General features: G+C 42.0%; 1 protein-coding gene across 1 annotated transcript in view; it reads right to left on the bottom strand.

Annotated features, from left to right (window-relative positions):
- LOC133570298 (von Willebrand factor A domain-containing protein 7-like) overlaps positions 1 to 12,081 on the bottom strand; it is a 41,595-nt gene that overhangs the window by 6,092 nt on the left and 23,422 nt on the right. The window contains exons 9-15 of the mRNA XM_072916461.1: positions 10,561 to 10,677; positions 7,538 to 7,738; positions 7,328 to 7,463; positions 7,094 to 7,246; positions 6,926 to 7,018; positions 6,731 to 6,844; positions 3,954 to 4,114 (exon numbers count right to left, since the gene is read on the bottom strand). Coding sequence (XP_072772562.1) covers positions 3,954 to 4,114; positions 6,731 to 6,844; positions 6,926 to 7,018; positions 7,094 to 7,246; positions 7,328 to 7,463; positions 7,538 to 7,738; positions 10,561 to 10,677 — 975 coding nt within the window. The remainder of the gene's footprint in view (positions 1 to 3,953; positions 4,115 to 6,730; positions 6,845 to 6,925; positions 7,019 to 7,093; positions 7,247 to 7,327; positions 7,464 to 7,537; positions 7,739 to 10,560; positions 10,678 to 12,081) is intronic.

Below are 12,081 nucleotides of genomic sequence, written 5' to 3'. Positions count from 1 at the left end.
GATTCACAGTGTGGCGTATATTTGTAACAGTGTTAAAGTTATTTATACTGGCACCGTCAGTGTAAACTGTATCGCTGTTGGCCAAGTATGCATTGCATTTACGTGTGAGTGCGTGCTGAAGTCACACATATTCTGTGATCAGGCCGGCACAATGTTGGAATGGATGAAAAGCAGGCGTGATGACAGCTCGTAGAGGACGAGAAACGCAGTGTCTTTAAAGCACGCCCGGGTGGACTACGAGGTATAATGACTGATGAACACCTTCGTTCGATAATGAAGGTTGCCTCAGCTCAAAGCCTGAGCCCCGACATTAATGAACTAGCATCCAAGAAAAGATGGCAGGTATCTGGCTTGAGCACATCAGATTAGATCAGTGTGTTGCAAACTGAGCAGTTTAAAATCCTGAATGGTTGGTTTATTCATTGTTATTTTATTTTCTATTTTATTAGCCTGTGGAAAAAGTTAATGTTGATATTTACCTCAGAAGGCTGCAAATAGAAAAGAGGCATTACATGTTTATTTAAATTGTATTTGATATGCAATTGATATTTTTTAATTATTATTATTATTATTTGAAACCTGATTTTGCATGTCACTATAAAGTTATATAAGCCTTGCTTGTTCAATATTCAATGCAAAACTTGTTTGGGTCCCTATTAAAAGGTTAATTTGTTCAACCTTGGCCTGCGGCTTCGTTCAGTTTTAAATTTTGGCCCACTCTGTATTTGAGTTTGACACCCCTGAGTTAGAGTGTCCGCCCTGAGATTGGTAGGTCGTGAGTTCAAACCCAGGCCGAATCATACCAAAGACTATGTTAGAATAATTGTTTCTAAATTATCACAAAAACTTTGCATTACATTGTGTTCCTGACAAGAAGACAAAAGGCTGTCTTTTGAAACCTACCAAGAGTAAGGCTCGTAAAACTCCACTGTGTAGGGCGGAGGGAGGGGGGGGGAGCAAGATGGTGTTCCTGTGTTCTCTCATGTATGGTAATCAACAGAAGGATGTTGTTCTGTCCCAAGGACTTCAAAGCGGAGAGAACCAAGGATCTGCCCAATTTCCAGACGAACTCTTTTTGAAATATTTTACGACCTCTTCTTTTGAACTATTCGGTAACCAAAGGCAACGCTGTTTACGACTAAATGACAATTGCACAAAACAGCACGCACAAGAATCACTTTACTTACCACTGTAATTACTGGACTACAATACTCTTCATTCACTGACTGTAAATAATGTAAAAACAAGAGTATAAAGAAGTCATACTGTTCCATTACCTTTGTTCATACTACTGTCACTACTCAACTGCCAAAAGAACTGTAGACACCTTAATATTTATTACTTCCTATACTGTATATACTGTGTATATTGTATATACTGTTATACTATTTGATTTTGCACTGGTACTGTATGTGACTACTATACTTTTACTTGTACTGATACTTCTACCATAACTACTGGGACTTATTGTGCAACTTATTGTCTTGTAATTAATGTACATCAAAGCTATTCAAATTGTTGTATTTTTTGTATTTAGTGTATTAGATTCAGCAACTAGTGTTTGGATCCCGCTGTACGCAATATCTGAAGAGAATGGAAAAAAGCATTTCACTGTGGTGTACTCTGCATGTGACGAATAAAACCCTTGAACCTAAATCATTTTTGGTGATTCAACCCCCAATTCCAACCCTTGATGCTGAGTGCCAAGCAGGGAGGTAACGGGTCCCATTTTTATAGTCTGTCAGGTTCAAACACTGATGACATTTATTAAACAAGACCAGAGGCAAAGAATTAAACAGAGACAGAATTCAATTTGGACTCAATATATTGAGGAGAGTCGCCCAGACATTGTATCCTTCTACTATCTCCAGCACGCTCTGCCCAAAGATTGCACTCTTCCTTATTTATTTGACTTTCTCCCCCCACCTGACTACAGCTGCTTCCAGAGGGAAGTGGGTCGTAAACAGCGTTGCCTTTGGTTCAGTTCAAAAGAAGAGGTCGTAAAATACTTCAAAAAGAGTTTGTCTGGAAATTGGGCAGATCCTTGGTTCTCTTCGCTTTGAAGTCCTTGGGCCAGAACAACATCCTTCTGTTGAGTCATCTGGACAGCATTAAGGAAGAGTGCAATCTTTGGGCAGAGCGTGCTGGAGATAGTAGAAGGATAAAATGTCCTACTAAATCACATGTACATAAGTAGTCACAGTCTTTGCGCAATACTTTGTTGATACACCTTTGGCAGCAATTACAGCCTCAAGTCTTTTTCAATACGATGCCACAAGCTTGGCACACCTATCTTTGGGCAGTTTAGCCCCATTTCTCTTTACAGCATTTTCTCAAGCAGCTTGAATCTATGCTGACTCGTTACCCCATTTCTTGCAACTGAAATCCATCCCCACACCATGATGCTACCACCACCATGCTTCACTGTAGGGGTGATATTGGCCTGGTGATGAGCGTTGCCCATACTTGCCAACCTTGAGAGCTTTGGATTCGGGAGATTGGGGTGGGGGTGGGGGGGTTTGGTGGTAGCGAGGGTGTATATTGTAGCCCGGAAGAGTTAGGGATGCAAGGGATTCTGGGTATTTGTTCTGTTGTGTTTATGTTGTGTTACGGTGCGGATGTTCTCCCGAAATGTGTTTGTCATTCTTGTTTTGTCACAACAAGGACTATGGCGTGGTTTGTTCTCCCGAGGTGCAAAATATTTGGACCATACGTGGCGTGAAGGGGAATACATGATTTATTTAAACACTATAACTACAAAAACAAGTACAAATGAAAAGCGCGCACAGTGGCGGAGAAACGACTTGGCTATGAAAACAAATACTTGCACAAAGGCAGAAACTATGAACAACAAAAAAACACTAACTGTGGCTTAATAAACAAAAACTTACTTGGCATGGAACCGGCATGAAAAAAGAGCAGCAAGGATCATAAGGGTGTGGAGAGTGTGCAGAAGCATAAATGCGGGGATGTCACCAGAAAGACAAACTGAAAACACTGAACTTAAATACTACAGACATGATTAACAAAAACAGGTGCGTGACTCAAAACGTGAAACAGGTGCGTGACGTGACAGGTGAAAACTAATGGGTTGCTATGGTGACAAACAAGAGTGTACAATGAGTCCAAACGTGGAACAGGTGAAAACTAATGGGTAATCATGGAAACAAGACAAGGGAGTGAAAAGCCAGAAACTAAAGAGTCCAATAACTAAACAAAACATGACTTAAAACAAAACATGATTACACAGACATGACATGTTTGGTGTGGGTTCACAGTGTGGCGCATATTTGTAACAGTGTTAAAGTTGTTTATACGGCCATCCTCAGTGTGACCTGTATGGCTGTTGATCAAGTATGTCTTGCAGTCACTTTCGTGTGTATGCAGAAGCCGCATACAACATGTGACACTGATTGAATGATGAAAAAGCGGATGCGTCGACGGGTTTTAGAGGACGCTAAAGGCAGTGCCATCACGGCACGCCCTTAATATTGTTGTCCGGGTGAAAATCGGGAGAAATTCGGGAGAATGGTTGCCCCAAGAGATTTTCGGGAGGGGCACTGAAATTCGGGAGGGTTGGCAAGTATGGCGGTGCCTGGTTTCCTCCAAACATGACACCTGGCATTCACCCCATAGAGTTCAATCTTTGTCTCATCAGACCAGAGAATTTTGTTTTTCGTGGTCTGAGAGTCGTTCAGGTGCATTTTGGCAAACTTTTTTTTTGACTAAGAAATGGCTTCTGTCTGGCAACTATACCATACAGGTCTGATTGGTCCTTCTGGAAGATTATTTTCTCTCCACAGAGGAATGCTGTAGCTCTGATACAGTGACCATCAGGTTCTTGGTCACCTCCCTGACTTGACTAAGATGAATGGCTTTACCATGAAGTGTGGAAAAAGTACAGCGCTGTGAATACTTTCCGGATGCCCTGTATATATAAAACAGTGTCTTACATTGACAACAATGTTGGAAGTTGTGATCTGAGTGGAGCCCTGTCTCTGGAAGCTGCCTGCCGTCATCCTTGACGTTGAGTTGCTTGCTTCTCCTCTCAGTAGAACCACATAAGTACCTCCTGTAACGTTACTGAACGTCACCACGTAGGTTGAATCTGTTACTGGCTGTGGGGTAAAATACAAGGTTTAGTCAAAGAAGATGTCTGCCTGACACAAAAACAAGTGCCCTAGGGCAGTGGTCCTCATTTTTGATTTCTTGTGCGGCCCGGTAACAATCGATCCACGATCCAAAGAGCTGTTCAATGCACTGATGCTGTTTTGGTTTTTATATTAGTCAGTGACATTGTTGGGGGAACCTTTTCCATCATATCAAGGACAGATGTTCATACACTATATTGCCAAAAGTATTTGGCCAATTGCCTTGACTCACATATGAACTTGAAGTGCCATCCCATTCCTAACCCATAGGGTTCAACATGATGTCGGTCCACCTTTTGCAGCTATTACAGCTTCAAGTCTTCTGGGAAGGCTGTCCACAAGGTTGCGGAGTGTGTTTATAGGAATTTTCCACCATTCTTCCAAAAGCGCATTGGTGAGGTCACACACCAATGGCCTGGCTCTCAGTCTCCGTCCTAATTAGACTTGGACTTAGACTTAGACTTACTTTTTATTGTCATTCCAATTTGAACTTTACAGTGCATATATAAATAAATAAATAGGTTACTGTACATATAAATATATTGCACTTTTTCATATGCATCCACGTTTATGGATGTATGTTATATTGTCTTTTTTAATCCATTTTGGGGGTAGTTGAGGGGATAATTATGATGCGTTCAAGAGTCTTACGGCCTGAGGGAAGAAGTTGTACAGAACCTGGAGGTTCTGCTTCGGAGGCTGCGGAACCTCTTTCTTCATTCTAATTCATCCCAAAGGTGTTCTATCGGGTTCAGGTCAGGACCCTGTGCGGCCCAGTCAAGTTCATTCATACCAGACTCTGTCATCCATGTCTTTATGGACCTTGCTTTGTGCACTGGTGCACAGTCATGCTGGAAGAGGAAGGGGCCCCGCTCCAAACTGTTCCCCCAAGGTTGGGAGCATGGAATTGTCCAAAATGTTTTGGTATCCTGGTAGCCAAGCCCAACTCCTGGGAAAAACAACCCCACACCCTAATTCCTCCTCCACCAAATTTCACACTCGGCACAATGCAGTCCGAAATGTACCGTTCGCCTGGCAACCTCCAAACCCGGACTCGTCCATCAGAAATTTCACGACTGGATTTGTTGCACAGGTGACATTCTATGACTGAGCTCCTGAGAGCAATGTTCCCTCTAATGTTTCAGGTGTGTGAGCAAACGCAAAAACTCCCTGAGCATTCAGTGGAGCCCATGTGAGCAACATCAGACGTGCACACTGTGGCTACACCAGCAGCACACCTGTCCCAAACCTGACTAAATAACAAGTTTAATCTCCATCCATCCATCCATCCATTTTCTACCGCTTGTCCCTTTCGGGGTCGCGGGGGGTGCTGGAGCCTATCTCAGCTGCATTCGGGCGGAAGGCAGGGTACACCCTGGACAAGTCCCCACCTCATCGCAGGGCCAAGACAGATAGACATACAACATTCTCTTATTATTATTATAATTAAATGACAGCAGTCATTTCCATGAGGTTATTTTAAGTGTTTAGGCCCAATGACAATAACAAAAAATATAGTTTTTTTTTCATGAACTGTGTACTTGTATTGTTTGTCTGGGTGGAGGTCCTGCTTTGGAAATAGTTTGTACCCCTTTCAGACATTGCATTTAGTTCTTATTAAAACATTCACATGTTGCACAATGAGATGTAAGCAGGGGATCATGTGTACATTCCTGCAACTTCCTGTTTGTAAAAAAATATATTTTTTTATTAGTATTTATTTAATATACTAACAGCATTTCATGATTAATATGTATAAATTAAGATTCCTAATAAATGACACTAGAATAAGCACACATTTGATTGGTAAATCATAGTGTAACGACCTGGAATTACACTTTATGTGTGGTGTTGGAGTTGTCCCACTTTTTGTGTGGTTGTAAACGCATCACTGGCTAAGTGCCGTATGTGCATGTGTTGGCGCAAGTGAGAAAGAGCGAGCGGCTGCTGTTGATATAACAAAGTTGCTTTTGGTCTGGTTTGTACTGCAGAAAATGACCACTTTTGCTAGATATAATTTTTTTTACTAATGTTTTGGTGATGTGTTCATGGCCGACAATAAATAGTTTTGCTCAGTAAAGTGATCGATGGAATTCATGTCCTCAAAGCGTCTCGACAGACGTTGCAATATTTGAACAATGATGACGAAAACTGTTTTCTCTGTCGTGTCCGTGTCGTGTCGAAAATTGTTATGCGCTTATTTTTTTTATTTGATTTTGTGCGTGGCATAGATTTGCCGTGCGCAGAGGACGCTTGAGCAGTGCGCAATTGCACAGGCGTGCACCTTTGAGGGAACGTTGCCTGAGAGCGGCCCATTCTTTCACAAATCTTTGTAGAAACAGTCTTCATGCCTAAGTGCTTGATTTTACACACTTGTGTCCGGGCCAAGTGATTAGGACACCTGATTCTGATCATTTGGATGGGTGGCCAAATACCTTTGGCAATATAGTGTATGAAGCACCATGTCATTCATTAATTGACATTCATTTGCAAAGCCGAGGGCCTCCACGGATCGCTGTCCCCGTATGTATAAAGAAGAGTTGTCCTGAGCAAAGCGAATGAAAAGAATATTCAACAACTTGCCTGCAATGTCCCGTTGACCTCTGTTCCGTTCAAGGTGTCTAACAGTGCGACCTGTGTGACACTTACACCGTCACTTCTTGTCAGTGTGACCAAGAGGCTGGCGTTACCGCCTGAAAGTTTGCAAAATGTCATTTTCACATACGGCTGTTAACAAGGATTGGATGACTGCTGAACTGAAAGAAATGTTTGACCTGAAATCGGTCGGCCTTCTTGCCGAAAGAAGTCCGTGGAGGCTCCATCCTGGACTTCCACGAGGTTGTAGATGAAGTCCAATGAACTTTGACCTGATGCCAGCATCGGGAAAACAAATATTAACCTTTAAGAAAACGTAAACGCCACTTTTGGGTTCTACCACTGACCTATGACTTTTACAGAGTAGGGATCGGTGGAGTTCACACTGATTTCCCACAGTCCGGTCTCACTGTCGCTGTTGAGCCTCAGTCGTCTGAGGTTACTTGCCAAGCTGAAAGATGCCAGAGGTTCACTGACCTCGCTGGAGGTCTGAGTTGCACCTGGGAGGGAACGAGAGGAAGGTCGGATCGGCACAAACAGTCGGTGCCTTCATGGCTGATGCTGAGTAAAAGGACATTTACCGCTGGGGCTGCGGAGGGTAAAGGTGAGAGATGGCGTTCCTGTGAGGAGGATAGTTATGTTTCTTAGTGTGTCGTCGATTAAAAATGAGAAATTACAGGCCGCTCCAGGATTCTTCACTTCTTGAAAAACAGTCACCTGAAAGACACTGGCATGAATTAATCCACGTCCCAAACTTTATTCACGTCTTTTCCCCTCCCTCCTTATCTTACCACGGCGATGGCTATGGAATCCTCGATAAAAATCGTAACCATTGAGAGATTTGAGTTAGGGACTTCGATGGTCAGACCTCCAGAGGCCGAGGCAATTTCCCGGTACAACTCAGCCTGCGTTTGAGTCACAACCCTGGGTGCCACACCTTGAAGGTCTCTTTTTCTCCTTCCATCAAGGACGTCCGTTAGCATGAACGTCACCTAAAAATGAGAAAACTCAATTAAAACCTAAGTAGACACTGTTTCATCACGATTCTATAGAATGCTGTACGTAAAGGGTTCAAGATATTATTTTAACTTTTTTAAAGGGGAGCTTCCCTTTTTCGGGATTTTACCCTTCACCCGCAATCCTCATGTGAGACAAGAACATACGTCTTACCATTCTGTTTGTCCTAAATAGTGTATACCTACTGGTAAAAGGCAGCTAAACATGCAGGTAAGATACAATCTATTACGCCTTTAAAGCCCTCTATAAACAATTGAAAAACCTCCAACACCATTTGATATGCATGCTGCAAATACAGTGTGAAGGAAATGCAGATTTCTGAACAACGGCGTGAAATGATGACGGCGTTACCTTTACTTTTACTAGTAACGAGTAGGGTTGCAAAATTCCGGGAATAATCAAAGTTGGAAACTTTTCCATGGGAATTAACGGGAATAGTTGACAAAATAAAACACTCACGAGGGAGTGGGGGACAAGCAAATAGGAATGCAAAAAACAAAAGAAGGCGAGTGCAAACGTGATTGCGCACGACACGGAACTTCTCTTGTAAATGATCAAACGGCAAAGCAGCACATTACGTAACAAGGAAGTGCAAATGAAAATGAACCGACGCTGACAGGGAGACTAGTGCAGGTGTGCCCCGGTCACCAATCAGGAAGCAGGTGTGGAGGCCTGTGCACGGTAAAAGGAAGTGAATAAACAAAATAGGAGCACAGGATAGAAACCAACACACACAGATAAAAAAAAATAAAAAAACATGAGTCCAAAACACAACCAATTAACCTGCAGTGAAACATGTTGCTCCACTTTGCAAATGTCGATGTAGCCTGCATGTTCTAGGGAGCGTCAAGAAGGTGTTTATTCCGACTGAGCAAACAAGTGATTTTGACAAATGCAAATTTACATGCAACCACCACCAAAAAGGATGCTGCCAAATGTGGAGGATGCACATATGTTTAAGAGTTCTTTCTTTTTGCATAGCCATGTTTAGAGTATCTAGTACTTTTCCTTTGTATTTTCTACCAGTTTCTTTCGACATTTCAGATGCCTGGTTAGTGTCTTCACCCTTGGAATGTGAAGACAACCCCCACCTCTCTCCTTATCAGTGTTGCGAGGGGGGAGATGGGGGCTTTCTTTGTGTGCAAGGAGTGGGCTTTTCCGTTTGAATGTCAGATTAACTAGAGTAACTGATATGAATGTATTGGTTAAGTTGACCTCCTAAAGCTTTAGTAAAACTTGATAATATTCCAATTCTGTCTTAATGGTACTTCTTACTCAGCATATATGTCATCAAAAAAACTTGGGATTGACCAGTAACTTAGATTCCCTGGGAGGAACCACTGGTCTGACGCAACACAAATTACACACACACACACGCATTATTTGCAATGCCAGTCTCACCACAGGTGTAGCAAACATGCACACACGGTGTTTCCCGCGACAAAAAATATGACAGAACTTTGTCCACGGTCCCTAAAAATGTGTTGCTTTTCATTGACTTTCTAAAACGTCATCATGGCCGTCATTGACTGTTTTGTCATCACGTCATTATGCACCACCCAGCTTTCACCGGAAGCCACCACCGCATCAGAGTCCTGTTAGAAACACTTGACCAAAATTGTCCCCATCTAATCCATTTGACGAAGTGTACTAAAATTGTTATTGAAAATAAAACGCGCAGCACCCTCTCCAAATATATCCTAATTTATATTTTTGAAAATGTACACTGTGTAGCTTGAAAACCAATCTCAATGCTATTTTTTCGAAACACTGTCGAAAATTAATTTCGGTAACATTATATAGATTCACCCGGTCATAACATTAGGCACACATTCATTTCATTTTTTTTTTTTTTCTGTTTTGCCTCTGGTGAGGGCGGTCGCATTTTTTTCCGCTCCCTCTACTCCCAGCTTGCTCTCTTTGTTTTTGTCTTGTCTGAACTTTTTTGAAGCCTCTTTCTTTGCGCTGTCCTCAAATCTAAACATCAGACATGGAAATAATCACCTGGACTCTCAACGCAATTGACAAAATCTTTTCGACGAGGAAAAGAGGTTCGGGGGAGCCTGGCTGCCCTGACGGAACCATTGCTGCGGGGTACGTGAGAGATTCCTGCGATAAATGGAGAATCATGTGCCTCTCAGTTCTTTCCATCAAGGACATGGAAGACATCTACCTATTTGGAACCGTGATCGCGGGGCACCTGCTGATTGGGCTGGGCATTGCTCTGGTGTATGGTCAAATTCGTAAAACGAAGGATCCCAAAGGCTGTGCGTCGCAATGGATGGTTTGGGCAGGGCTGTGGGAACACAGACTGTGGCAATTTCTGAACTGAATCGCGAGATGGATCACATCATGGAGAAGCTTGCTGAAAAGGAAAATTGAATTGAATTTGAGAGCACCCAGCATGGACGAATAGAACAGACAAGTCATTGTTTTGTCTGCTCGCGGAAAACAAACATCCTAATCTACGATTTGACTCCCTCGAATGGCCTTGACGCTGTGAAAACAGGACCAGGCTGTTCTGAAAAACACCCCCGAAAACACATCAATGATGGACGCTTTTGACCTCCCTCCCTTCTCAACGACACCTGGAGTCGAACTTTTGCAGATCGGCCTCAGTCTATGAAAAAACATGACATCATCACACCCAAGACAATTGGGCCCACACGCATGTTCATTCCAACACTTCTTAGTCCGAAATCCGAAAATCCTTCAAACTTTGCTGGGGGAGCTGGGATACATCTTACTAAAGAAGCAAGAACAAGAAGCGAGAAGAGTACAAAAAAAATCAACTCACCCTTGACCTTGTGTTGGCTATAAGGGCAAGGATGGTGGGTCTCAATTCAGTGTCTCTTGCTGGAGCATCAGTGAAGAGAAAGATCTCAGAAAAGGGCGGAGCCGCAGTTAGGGCAAGCTGCGAGCCACAAAACAAGACATGCCAATGTTTAAAAGGCAAGAAACTAAACATGTTAATAATATTTCATTGTGTTATTTAACATTAACAGTGAGCTGATAATGATGATTGTGCTGTCTTATTTCTAATTATTATTTTATTATTCCAAGACGTTAGATGGCAGTAGTGAACAGGCTATTGTGTGTTGCCTAGCCAGGGAGTAGTCTTTGCCATTAAGCTGAATCGAGTCTATTGTTGCGTCCTACAAAGTGTTTCTACTGTAAGTATTGTACTTACCGTATTTTTCGGACTATAAGTCGCAGTTTTTTTCATAGTTTGGCCGGGGGTGCGACTTATACTCAGGAGCGACTTATGTGTGAAATGATTAACACATAACCGTAAAATATCAAATAATATTATTTAGCTCATTCACGTAAGAGACTAGACGTATAAGATTTCATGGGATTTAGCGATTAGGAGTGACAGATTGTTTGGTAAACGTATAGCATGTTCTATATGTTATAGTTATTTGAATGACTCTTACCATAATATGTTACGTTAACATACCAGGCACGTTCTCAGTTGGCTATTTATGCCTCATATAACGTACACTTATTCAGCCTGTTGTTCACTATTCTTTATTTATTTTAAATTGCCTTTCAAATGTCTATTCTTGGTGTTGGGTTTTATCAAATAAATTTCCCCCAAAAATGCGACTTATACTCCAGTGCGACTTATATATGTTTTTTTCCTTCCTTATTATGCATTTTCGGCAGGTGCGACTTATACTCCGGTGCGGCTTATACTCCGAAAAATACGGTATTAATAAATACCAGCTGTTTGATTGTAAAACGCATCTTAGTTGTATTTTCCATTACCACATTTGGAGGTGTTGAAATTGCCATGTAAAATCGCTCATGCTAATCTGTAGAATGTCTCGTGCAAACATGAGTTAATTAGCATCGTGCTAGCACATTTTGAAAAGTGGAGTCGAGTATTTTCTATCAGGCTTACTTACGTGATTACTTTTTCTGTTTGTGTGATATTGTTAATATTGTCACAAGCAGTGGAAAGTGTATTACGTGTAGGACAACCGAGTAACGCTGGTTCCCATACAGGCCACAGCTGTCAAACAGATGTTTTTGGCGGACTTCTAGGGCGCTCATGGCACCAAAATGGGCCCTATGGTTAAAAAACACCATTTAACTTCTTGGAATTGCAATTCCATGCAAAGTCTACTGTAGAATACTTGCAAATGAGACTCAAAAGTGAAAGACACGGACAGCACAGTTACCGTTATCAGCTCACTTTCACGTGTTGGATAACAAAATTTGTGTTTATTTTAGATTTTTACAAATTAACATGTGTAATAATGCACACACACAGAGGTATTGAAAAAACGGTATTGATTCCCAGGTATTGGGA

Source organism: Nerophis lumbriciformis, linkage group LG27 (assembly GCF_033978685.3).
Source record: "Nerophis lumbriciformis linkage group LG27, RoL_Nlum_v2.1, whole genome shotgun sequence".
Lineage (NCBI taxonomy): Eukaryota > Metazoa > Chordata > Actinopteri > Syngnathiformes > Syngnathidae > Nerophis > Nerophis lumbriciformis.
This window is presented reverse-complemented; position numbering and strand designations above follow the sequence as displayed.